Source organism: Mobula birostris, chromosome X (assembly GCF_030028105.1).
Source record: "Mobula birostris isolate sMobBir1 chromosome X, sMobBir1.hap1, whole genome shotgun sequence".
NCBI lineage: Eukaryota > Metazoa > Chordata > Chondrichthyes > Myliobatiformes > Myliobatidae > Mobula > Mobula birostris.
This window is the reverse complement of record NC_092402.1, coordinates 77963191-77983336: the sequence shown is the minus strand read 5'-3', so window position 1 is coordinate 77983336 and position 20146 is coordinate 77963191. Positions and strand designations below refer to the sequence as shown.

The 20146-nt window shown below is 41.5% G+C and overlaps 1 protein-coding gene across 4 annotated transcripts in view; it reads left to right on the top strand.

Moving 5' to 3' along the window:
* LOC140191461 (unconventional myosin-Id) overlaps window positions 1-20146 on the top strand; it is a 591692-nt gene that overhangs the window by 183872 nt on the left and 387674 nt on the right. For all 4 annotated transcript variants that reach the window (XM_072248895.1, XM_072248894.1, XM_072248896.1 and 1 more), the window contains exons 10-12: window positions 8069-8183; window positions 9300-9470; window positions 13493-13563. In XM_072248895.1, the coding sequence (XP_072104996.1) occupies window positions 8069-8183; window positions 9300-9470; window positions 13493-13563 (357 nt within the window). The remainder of the gene's footprint in view (window positions 1-8068; window positions 8184-9299; window positions 9471-13492; window positions 13564-20146) is intronic.

Here is a 20146-nt window from a genome sequence, read left to right as displayed (position 1 = left end):
ATGTGAAACAACTGCGTGAGATTTTCGCTGCAATGATAAAGTATGACTTTAATTTTGAAAGGGTACGTAGGTTTAGGGGATATTTGCAGGATGGTTTGAGTGCTTACAAACAGCTGTATGATAGAAAAATGCGCGAGGCTCAGCAGTCAAGCAAGCCTTGCACATCAGCCATAGCAGACAACGAACCTCGACCTTCGACATCGAGGTGGGCAGTCATAGGAGAAGATGAGCTGCCTGCCCTGATTGACAATGAGATGACACCCCCGTGTCCCACCACACCAACCCCTGGGCCCCGGAGAGATACTGTACCGATTCGTGGAGAATGCAGCGGTAGCCGGGAGGCACACAGCACATCTTTAAGGAAAAAGCCGAAATAAACATGCTAATTAATTAGGTGCCGCCTAGTACGTAATTGTTGGCCCAGATCAGTGCCGATGCAATCGGCAATCACCTCTGATCTGCGCTGACATTTACGTGCCAGACAGCACCTCATTAATTAGCATGTTTATTTCGGCTTTTTTCTTAAAGATGTGCTGTGTGCCTCCCGGCTACCCCTGCGTGCTTCGCGGCAGTGTATCGGTCGGCGGCCTGGAGGGTGGGGGCCACTGCACCACCCAACCTGCGACAACTCAGTCTAACACACCATCATCAGTGTGTTCGGCGCTGTTTTCCCAATTTTGGTAAGTGATACTACACTGTACGTACATTATTTCTACTTTATATAGGCTGTGTATTTTTTACGTGTTATTTGGTAGATTTGGCAGCTTCATAGCTTAAAGGTTACTGGAGAGCGCGCTTATGCCAACAGCGCTTGTGTGAGATTTTCTGCCGAGAGCGCTTGCGTGAGATTTTCGCTACGGAGATCTGTGCAGGCAATCGTTGTAGAGAAGTATTTCTAATTTATAAAGGCTGTGTATTTATCATATCATTCCTGCTTTTACTATATGTTACTGTTATTTTAGGTTTTATGTGTTATTTGTCATGATTTGGTAGGTTATTTTTGGGTCTGCGAACGCTCACAAAATTTTCCCATGTAAGTAAATGGTAATTGCTTCTTCGCTTTACGACATTTCGGCTTCCGAACCATTTCATTGGAATGCTCTACCTTTGGATGGCGGGGGAAACCTCTATTGGATGTTGTGCAATGATCTGGAGGTGATAAGAGAGCTTAAAGTTAAGGAACCTTTAGGGAACAGTGATCACTATATGATCGAGTTCACTTTGAAATTTGAGAAGGAGAAACTAAATTCCAATATGTTGGTATTTCAGTGGAATAAAGGAAATTACAATGGCATGAGAGGGGAACTGGCCAAGGTTGACTGAAATGAGACACGAGCAGGAAGGACAGCAGAGCAGCAATTGTTGGAGCTTCTGCAAAAAATGAGGAAAGTGCAAGACAGATATATTCCAAATAAGAAATTTTCAAAGGGAAGAAGGACACTACTGTGGCTGACAAGTGAAGTCAGAGCCAAAGTAAAAGCAAAAGAGAGAGCATACAAGGAACCCAAAGTCAGTGAGAAGATAGAGGATTGGGAAGCTTATAAAAACTTGCAGAAGGAAATGAAGAAGGTCATTAGGAAGGAAAAGATTAATTATGAAAGGAAACAACAGGAATCCTGCAGAAGAGGAAGCTGGTGACTAATATCAAAGAAGATACTAAAAGCTTATATTGTAATGACAGACACAGAGATAGAGAGGAACTGAATGTGTATTTTGCATCAGTTTTCACAGTGGAAGATGTCTACAGTATACCAGACATTCAAGAGTATCAGGGGAGTCCAGGACAAGAGGGCACAACTTCAGGATTGAAGGACGTCCGTTTAAAGCAGAGATGCGGAGAAATTACTTTAGTCAGAGGGTGGTAAATCTGTGGAATTTGTTGCCACGAGCAGCTGTGGAGGCTAAGTCATTGGGTGCATTTAAGGCAGAGATAGATAGGTTCTTGATTAGCCAGGGCATCAAAGGGTATATGGAGAAGACAGGGTAATGAGGATGACTGGAAGAGTTGAATCAGCCCATGATTGAATGGCAGAGCAGACTTGATGGGCCAAATGGCCTACTTCTGCTCCTATATCTTATGGTCTTATAATGCTAAGCAAGAATGTATTTGCATGGTCCGTTGAAATTACTGGATCAATTAGGGGATTTCTTCCCACTTAAGGTTTGTATATTTAGTAGTCTAATATCGTAATAATGATCAAAGGCAAGATTCCCTGTATCAGAGTTAAAGTATCTCAGAATCAGGGTAAGACCAGTCAGCTCTTTTTTGACTGACACAAACGGAGTGGGTTAAATGATCACCTTTGTTCTGAGTTTGGTGTTCTTTCTGTATGCTTTCATAAATTGTCTATATTTGTTTTTGATGTTGTGGCATGAATCCTTAAATCTTTATCTGTGGGCTTGCTATAGATTCATTGGATAAATATTTTCCTTACTTCATCCTACCTGATAAATTTTATTGTCTAAGTTCTTGTTGTCCTAAATTATTTTGTGGGTGAATATTCATAAGGATCCAAATGCAAACATCATTCCACGCTTTAAGAAGGAAATAGGGCAAAAGATAGGAAGTTTCAGGTGTCCCCTGCTTTTCGAACGTTCGCTTTACGAAACCTCACTGTTACGAAAGACCTACATTAGTACCCTGTTTTCGCTAACAGAAGGTTTTTTCACTGTTACGAAAAAAGCAGTGCGCGAAAAATGGCGGTGTGCGAATAAAAAGGCAACGCGCGCCCGGAGCAGCCAAGCTCCTCCCCCGGAACTGCATTCTAGCTGCCATTGCTTAAACACGTGCTTTACCTCGATTTATTTTGTGCAGCCGTTAGCAAGATGAGTTCCAAGATATCGGAAAAACCTAAAAGAGCTTGTAAGGGTGTTACACTTAGCGTAAAACTAAACATAATTAAGCATTTCGATCGTGGTGAACGAAGTAAGGACATTGTCCGCGCGCTGAACTTGCCTGCATCCACCATTCGCACTATTTATACCCAGAGAGAAAAAATCTTGAAAGCTGCCGATGTTACTGTTGGTTCTGCTCATAGCAAAGTGGTCTGTCTTAGTCAGCATCCAGTGATGGATAAAATGGAAAGTCTGTTGCTTGAGTGGATTGAATGGTGTACAAAATGTGGTGTTCCTTTAAGTTATCTTATACTTAAGGAGAAATCAGTCAGTCTTTTTAATAAGCTGAAACAGAAAGCACTGGCCTATGGTGATGAAAGTATTGTGAAAGTGGAATTTAAAGGTAGTCATGGGTGGTTTGATCGGTTTCTGAGGCGAGGGCAGCTTCATAGTTTAACGGTTACTGGAGAGAGTGCTTCGGCTGATACTGAAGCTGCTGAAAGGTTCCCAGCAGAAAATAATTACAGAAGGTGGTTATTCTTATAAGCAAGTGTTTAACTGTGACGAAACTGCAATTTATTGGAAAAAATTGCCGAGTAAGACATTTATTTCTAAAGAAGAAAAGCAGGCTAAGGGACACAAGGCATCGAAGGACAGGTTTACCCTAATGCCTATTACTAACGCCACTAAGCTTCTACTAGTGTACCATTCAGAAAATCCGAGGGCACTTAAAGGCGTTGATAAGAAAACACTTCCCGTTGTGTTCCATTCACATCCAAGCAGTTGGAACACCTAAGTGCTTTTTTCTGAGTACATGAGCAGATACGTTAGTCCTTTTGTTGAAAAATACTGCAGAGAAAATAACCTCGATAATAGGTACCTTGTGATTATCGATAATTGTGCTGCTCATCCGCCTGCCATTACCGAGTATGGCAGTAACATTCATGTTGCGTTCTTACCGCCGAATGCGACATCGTTGCTGCAGCCGTGTGACCAAGGCCTAATAGCCACAATTAAGGCTTACTATACACAAAATGTGATGCGTTTTATTGTAAGTGCTATTGACAGAGAGGGCAACTCCGAAGCATCTTTACGAGAGATCTGGAAAGACTACAATATAAAACTGGCAATCGCCAACATTGGAGATACTCTTGATAGGCTAACAGTCTCGATGAGAAATGGCGTTCGGAGGAAACTGTGTCTCAAAGCAGTAAACCATTTTAAAGACTTCAAACCATCAACAATAAATACTACAATAGTGAGCTTGGCTAAGGAGGCTGGGTTTGTGGAAGTTGACGAAGATGATGTTGAAGAGGGTTTGGCATCCCTTGACCAAGAATTGACAGATGAAGAGCTGATGCAATTGCAAGAGGAAAGGATAACAATTGAAACCGAACGCAGTAGCGAAAATGAAGTCGTCCAGGGACTGAACGTGAAGCAGTTGCGTGAGATTTTCGCTGCGATTGACAGCGCTGCAATGATTGCAGAAAAGTATGACTTTAATTTTGAAAGGGCACGTAGGTTTAGGGCAGGTTTGCAGGATGTTTTGAGTGCTTACAAAGAACTGTATCATCTAAAAATGCGCAAGGCTCAGCAGGCAAGTATACTGTTGTTTTTCAAGCCTTGCACATCAGCCACAGCAGGCGACGAACCTCGACCTTTGACATCGAAGCAGGCAGACACAGAAGCAGATGACCTGCCTGCCCTGATGGAAACAGACGACGATGAGATGACACCCCAGTCTCCTCTACCTCCCACCACCCCAATTTCCGGCGACTCAGCCTAACACACCATCCCGATTCCCGTAAGTGAAACTACACTGTACATACATTATTTCTACTTTATATGGGCTGTGTATTTTTGTGTTATTTCGTATGATTTGGCAGCCTCGTTGCTTAAAGGTTACTGGAGAGAGTGCTTCCGCCGACAGCGCCTGCGCCCACAGTGCTTCCGCCGAGAGCGCATGCGTGAGATTTTCGCTGCGCTAGACTGTGCTTCAATGATTGCAAAAAGTATTTCTACTTTATATGGAAACAGCAGGAATTCTGCAGATGCTGGAAGTTCAAGCAACACACATCAAAGTTGCTGGTGAACGCAGCAGGCCAGGCAGCATCTCTAGGAAGAGGTACAGTCGACGTTTCAGGCCGAGACCCTTCGTCAGGACTAACTGAAGGAAGAGTTAGTAAGAGATTTGAAAGTGGGAGGGGGAGATGCAAAATGATAGGAGAAGACAGGAGGGGGAGGTCCAAAATGATAGGAGAAGACAGCCACTTTCAAATCTCTTACTAACTCTTCCTTCAGTTAGTCCTGACGAAGGGTCTCGGCCTGAAACGTCGACTGTACCTCTTCCTAGAGATGCTGCCTGGCCTGCTGCGTTCACCAGCAACTTTGATGTGTGCTACTTTATATGGGCTGTGTATATTTGTGTTATTTAGTATGATTTGTTATTTGGTACGATTTGGCAGCCGCATAGCTTAAAGGTTATTGGAGAGAGTGCTTCTGCCGAGAGCGCCGGCGTGAGATTTTCGCTGCGCTAGACAGTACTTCAATGATTGCAAAAAGTATTTCTACTTTATGTAGGCTGTGTATTTATCATATCATTCCTGCTTTTACTATATGTTACTGTTATTTTAGGTTTTATGTGTTATTCTGCACGATTTGGTAGGTTTTTTTTGGGTCTGGAAACGCTCAAAAATTTTCCCATATTAATAAATGGTAATTGCTTCTTTGCTTTACAACACTTCGGCTTACGAACCGTTTCATTGGACGCTGTACCTTCGGATGGCGGGGAAAACCTGTATAGGCCAGTTAGCCTGACTTCAGTGGTTGCTAAGATGTTACTGTCTATTCTTAAAGATGAGGTTTCAGGGTACTTGGAGGCATATGATAAAGTACAGCAAAGTCAGCATAGTTTCCTTAAGGGGAAATTTTGCCAAACAATTCGATTGGAGTTCTTTGAGGAAATAACAGGCAGGACAGACAAAGGAGAGTCAGTGGATGTTGTTTACTTGGATTTTCAGAAGGCCTTTGACAAGGTGCCACAGTGCATAGCAGTTAGTTTGAAGCTATTACAGCTCGGGGTGTTCCAGAGTTCAGAGTTCAATTCCAGTGTCATTCTACAAGAAGCATCTGTATGTCTTCCCCATGGAATGAGTGGGTTTTCTCCAGATCCTCCAGTTTACTGGGTAGGTTAATTGGTCATTGTAAATTGTCCCATGATTAGGTTAGAGTTAATCAGGTTTGCCGGGAGTTGCTGGGGCGATGTGGCTTGAAGGATCAGAAGAACCTACTCTGCACCGTATCACTAAATAAATAAAATGAGACTGCTAAACAAGATAAGAGCCTATGGCATTTCAGGAAAGATACTAACATGGATAGAAGATTGACTTGACTGGCAGGAGGCAAAGAGTGGAAGTAAAGGGGGACTTTTCTGGTTGGCTGTTGGTAACTAGTGATGTTCGGCAGGGATCGATGTTGGGACCACTTCTTTTTACGTTGTATGTCAACAACTTGGATGATGGAATTGATGGCTTTCTGACCAAGTTTATGAACAATACAAAGATAGCTGGATGGACAGGTATTGTTGAGGAAGCAGGGTGTCTGTAGGAGGACAGAATGGGCAAAGAAGTGGCAGATGGAATATAGTGAAAGGAAGTGTATGCTCATGTACTTTGGTAGAAGGAATAAATCGTAGACTATTTTATAAAGCGGGAGAAAATTAAAAAATCTGAGGTGCAGAGGGACTTGAGTCCTCGTGCAGGATTCCCTAAAAGCTAATTTTTAGGTTCAGTCAGTGGTAAAGATGGCAAATGCAAAGTTATTTGAAGAGGGCTAAAATATAAAAGTAAGAATATAATGCTGAGGCTTTATAAGGCATTGGTTAGGCCACAATTAGAATATAGTGAGCAGTTTTGGGTCCCTTCTGTAAGAAAGAATGTGCTGGCATTGGAGAGAGTCCAGAGGAAGTTCACACGAATGAACCAAGGGTTAATGTATGAGAAGCATTTGATGGCTCTGGGCCTGTACTCACTGGAGTTTAGAGGAGTGAAGGGGGATCTCATTGGAACCTATTGAATATTGGAAATCCTAGATAGAGTGGACATGGAGAGGATATTTCCTATAGAGTGGGAGTCTAGGACAGAGGGCACAGTCTCAGAATAAAGGAACGTAGATTTAGAATGGATATGAGGAGGAATTTCTTTAGCCAGAGGGTGACGAATCTGTGGAGTTCTTTGTCATGAGTGGGCCGTGGAGGCCAAATCATTGGCTGTATTTAAAGTGGAGGTTGTTAGGCTCTTGATTAGTAAAGGCATCAATAGTTATGGAGAGAAGGTAGGAGAATGGGGTTGGGAGGGATGATAAGTCAGCCTTGATGAAATGGCAGAGCAGACTTGATGGGCTGAGTTGCCTAATTGTACTCCTATGTCTCCTGTGCCTATGGACTGTTCTTCATCAAATTATGGTATTGCTTTGCACTGCTGTAACTATATGTTATAATTATGTGGTTCTGTCAGTGTTAGTCTTTGATTTGTCTTGTTTTCTGTGATATCACGCTGGAGAAACATTGTATCATTTCTTAATGCATGTATGCATTTCTAAATGACAATAAAAGAGGACTGAGTGTTCTCATAATCTGATCTAATGTCTTATGTTCTTAAACCATACCATGATCTTCATGCTGTACCTTTCATTGCCACTCTTCCAAATTATTGCAGTCAGTCATGGGAACCCACAAACTAATGAATTCTGTGTTTCTCTTGTTCATGTCATTTTTAAGAGATTCAGTTATTAAAGAGCAAATTACAGAAAATACAGAAAACTTGAAATATAACAAGCAGGTGCCTGTTGGATCATGTAGCATCCATGGAGAGCAAAACAAGTGTTAATGTTTTAGGTTAATGATCTTTTCATTGCATTGCATTATTCATCAGATATCTTAAAGATATCCCTGCTCTATGCAAAATGAGCTGCTTGCTGTGGATGAACAGTAGGACTGAACTCTAAACTTCAGCTTGTTGTATTGTCTCATTCTTTGGTTGCCAGCAAAAACATTTGGCTACAAAATTCACTGAAGTGGATTGGGTCAGGATTAATCTCAAAGGCAAGGTCTATATGCTTATATACTCTTATATAATATTCTTTTCTATAATATATAATATTCTTTTCTAAGCTATGAAGACCCAGTAGATAATTTCAGGCACTATTAATCTTAACTAAATTTGTATATCTGCAGTTTGGAACAATTTTGCATCAACTATTGCAATGAGAAATTGCAGCAGCTCTTCATCCAGCTTGTCTTGAAGCAGGAACAAGAAGAGTACCAGCGTGAAGGTATCCCCTGGCGACATGTAAGGACATAACATGTTTATTTCTGTTCATGCTTGTCTGATTTAATGAGGACTTGGGACAGTGTGAGGCTTTCTCTCTATATTTAACACCTGCCCTCCCTATATGGTCTACTTATGCCAAAGTCTTGCCAAGAATATTGCTATGTTGCTCTTCAGAAGGGCATTTATCTTAGCTTTTCGGGTATCATGTACTTTATATCTATGAATTGTGCAATCTAAAAACGTAAAACCATGGTAGTTTTTCCAAACTACTTCGATTTAGATTGAATTAGATCTTCAACTTAACAGTTCCTTGGAAGATGAAGTTAATCCTTTCAACATTGATTGTGATTCTGCAGGTAAATATAAATCCTTTCATTAAAAAAATACCCATATTCCAGATCAGCGAAATAGTATCAGACTTTTGGCATTGAATTAGACTGGTGTTGAAGTGATGTTTTGTTCAGTTTTCCGAACAGAACAGGATATAAATTGTGCAATGAAATGGAATACTTTGATTCAAAGTGGTGTTGTATCCTTGTCTGTTAATCATACAAACAGAAGAGTTGAAAGATTACACAAAGAGCATAGAAAAAGGCTGAACTCCACATCTGCTGAGTCTTAAGTCAGCAATACAAATTTATTTTTATAATTAAGGCAGTATATTTTGGACATGAGTTATTTCTGTAAGGTGCTAAAGAGCTCTTATTGATTATAAATTGAGTGGAGAAGCTTTGATGAAGAATAAAGAAAGGTGTGAATTGATATTATACCTTGCCTAACTTCTTAAATGTTATATAACCTTTTGAAATCAGTTGTTGTGATGTAGGATATGCCAGTCCATACACAGTAAAATACCATAAACAGAAATAGGATAACTTATGAGATAATTTGTCTTAATGCCATTAGTTGAGTGATAAATTTTAGCCAGGACATTGCTCATTTTGCTACTTACTCAAATCATTACCCTGATTCAATACTCTGTATTGCAACTCAAGACTCTGAGTTGAAGTTTGCTATGCTCCTTAAATTATCTGCTTCAACTTTTCTTTTTGAACAGATAAATTTCTGCTAAATGGTATTATTGAACAAGATTATATGAAAGGAAGATCACTGTTTCCTTCTCCATCTCTGCAGATTGATTACTTCAACAATCAGATCATTGTGGATTTAGTAGAGCAACAACACAAAGGGATCATTTCAATTCTTGATGATGCCTGTGTTAATGTGGGAAAAGTGACAGATAAGATGTTTTTGGAAGCCCTGAATAATAAATTGCAGAAACATGTTCATTATTCCAGCCGGAAGGTAAGTGTTCTTTGGTGACATATCTGAGAGGGTTGGTTATTATGGTATAGCTGATACTGAGTACATGAACAAGTGCTACACATGCCCTCACACTTCCTCCCTCACCACCATTCAGGGCCCCAGACAGTCCTTCCAGGTGAGGCGACACTTCACCTGTGAGTTGGCTGGGGTGATATACTGCGTCTGGTGCTCCCGATGTGGCCTTCTATATATTGGCAAGACCCGATGCAGGCTGCGAGACCGTTTCGCTGAACACTTACGTTCTGTCCGCCAGAGAAAGCAGGATCTCCCAGTGGCCACATATTATAATTCCACGTCCCATTCTCATTCTGATATGTCTATCCACAGCCTCCTCTACTGTCAAGATGAAGCCACACTCAGGTTGGAGGAACAACACCTTATATTCTGTCTGGGTAGCCTCCAACCTGATGGCATGAACATTGACTTCTCAAACTTCCGCTAATGCCCCACCTCCTCTTCGTACCCCATCCATTATTTATTTATTTTATATATATTTTTTTCTCTCTTTTTCTCCCTCTGTCCCTCTCACTATATTCCTTGCCCACTCTCTGGGATTCCCCCCTCCCCCTTTCTTTCTCCCTGGCCTCCCGTCCCATGATCCTTTCATATCCCTTTTGCCAATCAACTTTCCAGCTCTTAGTTCCATCCCTCCCCCTCCTGTCTTCTCCTATCATTTCGGATCTCTTCCTCCCCTTCCCACTTTCAAATCTCTTACTAGCTCTTCTTTCAGCTAGTCCTGATGAAGGGTCTCGGCCTGAAACGTCGACTATACCTCTTCCTAGAGATGCTGCCTGGCCTGCTATGTTCACCAGCATTTTTTATGTGTGTTGCTTGAATTTCCAGCATCTGCAGATTTCCTCGTGATTACGTGATCTTAAAATCGTGTGTTTGTATGTACGTATGTATACGTGTGTATGTGTGTATGTATGTGTGTGTATATATATATATATATACACACACACTATATATATTATGTGAAATGTTATTAAATGCTTGCAATATTGTCTACATTTAATTAAAATACTGGGAATTCAAAGTCTTTAAAAAATACTGTGACAAAGTATGCATGCAGTATTTGTTCAGAGAACATGAGTCAAACTTATTGTTCCAGTTTCTTGAAATGAAATGATTGTCATAACCAAAAAAGAATAATCAGCAGGATAATGACTTGGCCAAACATTTTAGCCAAATAATGAGATTAGGGGACTTTTTAAGTGATGTTGTTATTCTGAGCAGGATAATGTCTGGCACTTTTGCTTCTCAAAAGTATTCATTTTCCCTTTTGCTAAACTTTAGCCCTAAGTAAATGCAACAGGATTTTAGTTCAAGTGAAGCTTGTAAGATCAAAGTGACTTTTTAAGGATGTGAGTTTTTCCATTTTTAATTTTGGTTCAGCTCAGGCTTGTTCTTTTACCATTATGGTTCACCAACACACTCCACAAGCAAATGGAATTGGTCGGTAATCTATGTGAATGTATTGAAAGATATTTTGAGTAAAATGAGTGAAGGTATTGAAAGATATTTTGAGTAAAATGAGTGAAGGTGTTCATTTCTACTGTGCTTGAAACAAGTTCATTTGCTTTGCTTCCCTGAGCACATAATAATTGTGATATGCTTTTTGGATAGTTTATCCTCTTCTTTTTCTCTTGTGTTACTGCTTTACTCCCACTCATCAAAAAGAAATGTCCTTTTGGTGAAATAGTAGAATTATTTTGTGGGAGAATAGATTGACTAGGTAGTTTGAATGGAATCAAAGCTCCAATAGAATATACTAAAACTTTGGAAGCACCGAAGAATATGTTAACATTTCAAGTTGAAGAATATTCATTTTGAAAGTTATTTTAATATTATTCTGTATTTATGTGAAATAAATTCACATTGCGGTGCGATTGCACATGAACACATTGAGATTTTCCAAGCAGTAAAGTGGATAAAGAGGGGTTCTATAGTTTTGTGTGCAGCTATTGGGTAATCAGACCAGATGTTGTCCTATATTCATACTAACATGATGAAACTAACATTGAGCAAAGTAGATAAAGCAAAACTAACAGTTGAAAATAACAGATGCAGTCATAAGCTTGTAACATTTACATTTTTAAAAATTATTTGAAACAATGTGCTTTGTAATGGCACTTTGTTTCAAATAATGGGGTGGTACAGGCCCACCAGCCTCTAATAGTGTGCATCCTAAGAAATGACTACAGACATACAGAATACAGGGAGGGAACAGAAAGCAGAAGAAATTGGGTTAGTTAGCCTAGCATCTTGAGTTGAAAATATGCTGGATTTCATGATCAAGAGGTAAGAGGAGGACATTTAGAACATTATTGGCCAGTCAAGCAGGTTTTATGAAGCTGTGTTTAACTGTGTTTCTAGAGTTCTTTAAGGATGTAGAAGCCTCAGAGATTAAGGGGAACCCAGTAGATATGATATATTTGGATTTCCAGAATGCATTTGCAAAAGGTTAACATACAATAGTGATGTTGGTGGTTGGGTGGTGGGGGGTAGTGGTTAAATTCAGAATCAGGTCTAATTCCACTGGCATGTGTTGTGAAATATGTTAACTTAGCGGCAGCATTATAATACATGATAAATATAGAAATAATAAATCAGTTACAATAAGTATATGTATATTAAATAGTTACAAATGTTTGTAAATTAATAATAGTACAAAATCAGAAATAATTTTAAAAAAAAGTGAGGTAATGTTCAAAGATTCAATGTCCATTTTTTAATCAGATGGCAGAGAGGAAAAAGCTGTTCTTGAATCTGTGGGTGTATGCCTTCAGGCTTCTGTACCTCCTTGGACAGTAACAATGAGAAGAGGGCATGTCCTGAGTGATGGGGTCCTTAATTATGGACACCACCTTTTAGAGACACCACTCCTTGAAGGTGTCTTGGATACTTGGTGATAATATTATTGGCAGGGCTGTGGATAGCAGAAAACAAGATGAAATAAATTACTCAGTTTTAGATTGGCAATGAGTAACTAGTAGGATGGCACAGAGGTCAATGATAGGGTCTCTATTATTATTACTTGCTCGGAACTTTCGGACTATTCTAGTGGTGTTTGATATTGTGGCTTTCTGAAGATTTACATAGATATTACTGTGTAGCCCTAATTGTTTAATGCTATCGTGTAGTGTCTTTGGGATGACACCAGTTGTAGATATTACTGTTGGGACAATGTGTACCCTGTTCAAGGTCCAAAAATCTTTCAATTTCATCTTTTAATTTGGCATATTTCTGGTGTTTTTCACTTATTGATCTCTGTATGTTATGTGTGTTTGGAATGGCTATATCTATTTATAAAGTTCCTCTTACTTGCTTATCCTGTATTATTATATCTGGATGTTTATTATGGATTGTCCTATCTGTAATAATTGATCGGTCATAATATAATTTGTGGTATTCTGACTCTAAAACTGGATCCACCAGTAATTCTGTGCTGAGATGAAAATACAATTAACAGTTATACAATTTCAATTCATTTGAGATTGCAATCCAGCAAAATGCTTATTTGATCGCATCTAGAAATACTAGCGTCTGTACTTGCATACATTATATCAAACCAAATTATCTTAAGCACTGTCTAGAAAATAAAAAACATATTAATAATCTTTAAGTCTATAACCAATTAATTATGGAAAAGTTGCACTTTGAACTTAACAGCAAAGCATTCTTTTTGATCTTTTGACCTATTGATCTGCTTTTTCACCAATTAATCAGAAGTGACCTGATAAAATCTATGCATATGTTAGTTTCACTGAAATGATTTGAAAGTGAATACAATCTGTTTAAACAATCACTTCACCATGCATTCTTTTGAGCTTACGACCTTATCAACAGAAATGGAATTGTGTACTGAAAGTTGATATTTGAAATTGTTGCATATTGCAGCAATGCCTTAACTCCTATGTCATTTATAAGATGGCTAACAAGCTGCTCTGAAGAAAGCATTGATCTGCATTGTGTCTCATGGTTTCCATCTTTATTTTCAGCTTTGTGCCACTGACAAGACTCTGGAATTTGAGCGAGATTTTCGGATTAAGCATTATGCTGGGCATGTTGTGTAAGTTTGGTGTTGGTATTCAGTACTCACACTTGGCCTCCATTTCCGACAGCATCTTAGATATTTTGTGTAATATGTCACCTTCCTGAAATACCTGTTACAAGGAAAGTAATTTTTCCATTTAGAATGGAAAGGAATTTTACAAATGTGGCTCCGCCTCTAATTGACCTTGGATCCTTTTGCCTCCTCACAGTGACAGCATAAGTCCTCATAGTCTTAGTCACACTAAAATCTATTTAACCATTGCTTTGTACATACTGACATCCAGTCAGGTCACTTTTTTAAAAAACTTCATCGTTGTGTTTAAATTCTTCCATCTGGCCTTCTCTTTCACTGTTCTTTTCCAGTTATACAACTCAAGAACCCAGTGTTCCAACAACTGATCTCTTACCTTCAAAGCTTCACTAGTGACTGAGTTCTCATCTGGGACCCACTTGATTATCCATCATCATGAGTGGTTTACTGCCTCCATCACCACTAATTAATGTGATGGCCCTGAAGAATACAGCCGCCTGATTGAATCTGCAAATGTTAGTGAATGAACCAATGAGTGGCGTCAACCTACTGTACTTAGTCCTTGCCAGCTGCCCATGTGAACATTGGTAGTAGAGACCGCTGCATATCGCTTTGTAACAATAAGGACCTAACTTAGAGATAAACAACTTGGAGGGTGCTCTACAGTCTGCTAAATTATATATTTAGAACTAACCTGGCATTCTAAAGTGGCATCCATAATCCATTGCACGCCATCAGCAAAAGAAACATGTATCATCACAATCTGCAACCTCATGGATTTCATTTTTATCATTTCTATACAGCTAAGCAATCAACCCAGGTTAAATGAGGAATGCAGAAGAACATCCCAAAGGCAGTACCAAGCATGCCTAACAATGAAGTGTCAAATTAATTGAGCAGAAGCCCAGAACCACTGTCATGCTAAATAGCAAAAGCAGCAAGCAATAGACAAAGCTAAGTGATCTTGCAGCTATTGGTGAGAGATCTATGGTTCTTCCATATTTAGTCATGAATGCTGGGCAATGAATCAGCCAATGAACAACAGGGAGAAAAGGTCATTCTCACCCCCATTATCAACAATGATATGGCTCAGCCAGATCCCTAACCAGATCCAATAGATAATGATAGAGATCTAGAAGATTATAAGGCTAGCAGTAAGGAGCTCAGGAATGAAATTAGGAGAGCCAGAAGGGGCCATGAGAAGGCCTTGGGTGAGCAGGATTAAGGAAAACCCCAAGGTATTCTACAAGTATATGAAGAGCAAGAGGATAAGATGTGAGAGAATAGGACCAATCAAGTGTGACAGTGGAAAAGTGTATATGCAACCGGAGGAGATAGCAGAGGTACTTAATGAATACTTTGTTTCAGTATTCACGGCAGAAAAGGACCTTGGTGATTGTAGGTATGACTTACAGCGGACTGAAAAACTTGAGCATGTAGATATTAAGAAGGAGGATGTGCTGGAGCTTTTGGAATGAATTAAGTTGGATAAGTCACTGGGACCGGACAAGATGTACCCCAGGCTACTGTGGGAGGCAAGGGAGGAGATTGCTGAGCCTCTGGCGATGATCTTTGCATCATCAGTGGGGACGGAAGAGGTTCTGGAGGATTGGAGGGTTGCGGATGTTGTTCCATCATCAAGAAAGGGAGTAGAGATAGCCCAGGAAATTATAGACCAGTGAGTCTTAGTTCAGTGGTTGGTAAGTTGATGGAGAAGATCCTGAGAGGCAGGATTTTTGATCATTTGGAGAGGCATAGTATGATTAAGAATAGTCAGCATGGCTTTATCAAAGGCAGGTCATGCCTTACGAGCCTGATTGAATTTTCTGAGGATGTGACTGAACACATTGATGAAGGTAGAGCAGTAGATGTAGTGTATATGGATTTCAGCAAGGCATTTGATAAGGTACCCCATGCAAGGCTTATTGAGAAAGTAAGGAGGCATGGGATCCAAGGGGACATTGCTTTGTGGATCCAGAACTTACTTGCCCACAGAAGGCAAAGAGTGGTTGTAGATGGGTCATATTCTGCATGGCGGTCGGTCACCAGTGGTGTGCCTCAGGGATCTGTTTTTTGTGACTTTTATAAATGACCCGGATGAAGAAGTGGAGGGATGGGTTAGTAAATTTGCTGATGACACAAAGGTTGGGGGTGTTGTGGATAGTGTGGAGGGCTGTCAGAGATTACAGTGGGACATTGAGAGGATGCAAAACTGGGCTGAGAAGTGGCAGATGGAGTTCAACCCAGATAAGTATGAGATGGTTCATTTTGGTAGGTCAAATATGATGGCAGAATATAGTATTAATGGTAAGACTTTTGGCAGTGTGGAGGATCAGAAGGATCTTGGAGTCCGAGTCCATAGGACACTCAAAGCTGCTGCGCAGGTTGATTTTGTGGTTAAGAAAGCATATGGTGCATTGGCCTTCATCAATTGTGGAATTGAGTTTAGGAGCCGAGAGGTAATGTTACAGTTATATAGGATCCTGGTCAGACCCCACTTGGAGTAATGTGCTGAGTTCTGGTCGCCTCACTATAGGAAGGATGTGGAAACCATAGAAAGGGTGCAGAGGAGATTTACAAGGAGGTTGCCTGGATTGGGGAGCATGCCTTATGAGAATAGGTTACGTGAACTCGGTCTTTTCTCCTTGGAGCGACGGAGGATGAGAGATGACCTGATAGAGAGGCGTTGATCGTGTGGATAGTCAGAGGCTTTTTCTCAGGGCTGAAATGGCTAGCATGAGAGGGCACAGTTTTAAGATGCTTGGAAGTGGCTACAGAGGAGATGTCAGGGTTTTTTTTTTGCAGAGAGTGGTGAGTGCATGGAATGGGCTGCCGGTGGTGGAGGCAGGATAGGGTCTTTTAAGAGACTCCTGGATAGGTACATGGAGCTTAGAAAAATAGAGGGCTATCGGTAACCTTAGGTAATTTCAAAGGTAAGGACATGTTCAGCACAGCTTTGTGGGCCGAAGGGCCTGTATTGTGCTACAGGTTTACTATGTTTCTAAAATCACTTAGCTTTGTCTGTTGCTTGCTCTTTTTGCTGCTTAGCATGGCCTAGCGTGTGAGTGACACAACTGAAACATTTTGATTCAAGTTCAGCTGCACATATAAACATGTAGGTTATGTATAGAATAGTACAGCACAATACACGCCCTTTGGCCCACAATGTTATGCCGACCCTCAAACCCTGCCTCCCATATGCCCCCACCTTAAATTCCTCCATATACCTGTCTAGCATTCTCTTAAACTTCACTGGTGAATCTGCTTCCATCACTGACTCAGGCAGTGCATTCCATGCACCAACCACTCTCTGAGTAAAAAAACCTTCCTCTAATATCCCCCTTGAACTTCCCACCCCTTACCTTAAAGCCATGTCCTCTTGTATTGAGCACTGGTGCCCTGGGGAAGAGGCGCTGGCTGTCCACTCTATCTATTCCTCTTATTATCTTGTACACCTCTATCATGTCTCCTCTCATCCTCCTCCTCTCCAAAGAGTAAAGCCCTAGCTCCCTTAATCTCTGATCATAATGCATATTTTCTAAACCAGGCAGCATCCTGGTAAATCTCCTCTGTACCCTTTCCAATGCTTCCACATCCTTCCTAGTGAGGTGACCAGAACTGGACACAGTACTCCAAGTGTGGCCTAACCAGAGTTTTATAGAGCTGCATCATTACATCGCGACTCTTAAACTCTATCCCTCGACTTATGAAAGCTAACACCCCATAAGCTTTCTTAACTACCCTATCCACCTGTGAGGCAACTTTCAGGGATCTGTGGACATGTACCCCGAGATCCCTCTGCTCCTCCACACTACCAAGTATCCTGCCATTTACTTTGTACTCTGCCTTGGAGTTCGTCCTTCCAAAGTGTACCACCTCACACCGCTCCGGGTTGAACTCCATCTGCCACTTCTCAGCCCACTTCTGCATCCTATCAATGTCTCTGCAATCTTTGACAATCCTCTACACTATCTACAACACCACCAACCTTTGTGTCGTCTGCAAACTTGCCAATCCACCCTTCTACCCTCACATTCAGGTCGTTAATAAAAATCACAAAAAGTAGAGGTCCCAGAACAGATCCTTGTGGGACACCACTAGTCACAATCCTCCAATCTGAATGTACTCCCTCCACCACCACCCTCTGCCTTCTGCAGGCAAACCAATTCTGAATCCACCTGGCCAAACTTTCCTGGATCCCATGCCTTCTAACTTTCTGAATAAGCCTACCGTGTGGAACCTTGTCAAATGCCTTACTAAAATCCATGTAGATCATATCCACTACACTACCCTCATCTATATGCCTGGTCACCTCCTCAAAGAACTCTATCAGGCTTGTTAGACACGATCTGCCCTTCACAAAGCCATGCTGACTGTCCCTGATCAGGTCATGATTCTGTAAATGCCCATAGATCCTATCTCTAAGAATCTTTTCCAACAGCTTTCCCACCATAGACGTAAGGCTCACTGGTCTATAACTACCCGGACTATCCCTACTACCTTTTTTGAACAAGGGGACAACATTCGCCTCCCTCCAATCCTCCGGTACCATTCCCGTGGACAACGAGGACATAAAGATCCTAGCCAGAGGCTCAGCAATCTCTTCTCTCGCCTTGTGGAGCAGCCTGGGGAATATTCCGTCAAGCGAGATGCCCTGATGTATTTTAACAACTCCAATACCTCCTCTGCCTTAATATCAACATGCTCCAGAACATCAACCTCACTCATATTGCCCTCACCATCATCAAGTTCCTTCTCATTGGTGAATACCGGAGTGAAGTATTCATTGAGGACCTCGGTCACTTCCACAGCCTCCAGGCATATCTTCCCACCTTTATCTCTAATTGGTCCTACCTTCAGTCCTGTCATCATTTTGTTCTTCAGATAATTGAAGAATGCCTTGGGGTTTTCCTTTACCCTACTCGCCAAGGCCTTCTCATGCCCCCTTCTTGCTCTTCTCAGCCCCTTCTTAAGCTCCATTCTTGCTACCCTATATTCCTCAATAGACCCATCTGATCCTTGCTTCCTAAACCTCATGTATGCTGCCTTCTTCCACCTGACTAGATTTTCCACCTCACTTGTCACCCATGGTTCCTTCACCCTACCATTCTTTGTCTTCCTCACCGGGACAAATTTATCCCTGACATACCGCAAGAGATCTCTAAACATCGACCACATGTCCATAGTACATTTCCCTGCAAAAACATCATCCCAATTCACACCCGCAAGTTCTAGCCTTATAGCCTCATAATTTGCCTTTCCCCAATTAAAAATTTTCCTGTCCTCTCTGATTCTGTCCTTTTCCATGATAATGCTAAAGGCCAGGGAGCGGTGGTCACTGTCCCCCAGATGCTCACCCACTGAGAGATCTGTGACCTGACCCGGTTCATTACCTCGTACTAGATCTAGTATGGCATTCCCCCGGGTCGGCCTGTCCACATACTGTGACAGGAATCCGTCCTGGACACACTTAACAAACTCTGCCCCATCTAAACCCTTGGAACTAATCAGGTGCTAATCAATATTAGAGAAGTTAAAGTCACCCATGATAACAACCCTGTTATTTTTGCTCCTTTCCAAAATCTGCCTCCCAATCTGCTCCTCTCTATCTCTGCTGCTACCAGGGGGCCTATAGAATACCCCCAGTAGAGTAACTGCTCCCTTTCTGTTCCTGACTTCCACCCATATTGACTCAGAAGAGGATCCTGCTACAGTACCCACCCTTTCTGTAGCTGTAATAGTATCCCTGACCAGTAATGCCACCCCTCCTCCCCTTTTTCCGCCCTCTCTATCCCTCTTAAAGCACTGAAATCCAGGAATATTAAGAATCCATTCCTGCCCTGGTGCCAGCCAAGTCTCTGTAATGGCCACTACATCACAATTCCATGTATGTATCCAAGCTCTCAGTTCACCACCTTTGTTCCTGATGCTTCTTGCATTGAGATGCACACACTTCAGCCCTTCTACCTTACTACCTTTACACCGTTTATTCTGCTTCTCTTTCCTCAAAGCCTCTCTATATGTTAGATCCGGCTTTACTCCATGCACTTTTTTCACTGCTCTATCGCTCCGGGTCCCATCCCCCTTGCAATTTAGTTTAAACCCTCCCGAACCATGCTAGCAAACCTACCTGCAAGGATATTGCTCCCCCTCGCGTTCAGGTGCAACCCATCCAATCTGTACAGTTCCCACCTTCCCCAGAAGAGATCCCAATGATCCAAAAATCTAAAATCCTGCTCCCTGCACCAACTCCTCAGCCACGCATTCAACTGCCATCTCCTCCAATTCTTACAATCACTGTCACGTCGCACTGGCAGCAGTCCTGCGAGCACCACCCTTGAGGTCCTGTTCTTCAGCCTTCTGCCTAGTTCCCGAAACTCACACTTCAGGACCTCATCCCTCTTCCTGCCTATGTCGTTTGTACCAACATGTATTGCGACTTCTGGTTGCTTTCCTTGTCGTACCAGGATGTTGTGCACCCGGTCAGAGACATCCCTAACCCTGGCACCCGGGAGGCAACAAACCATGCGGGTGTCCTTCTCACGTCCACAAAATCTCCTGTCTGTTC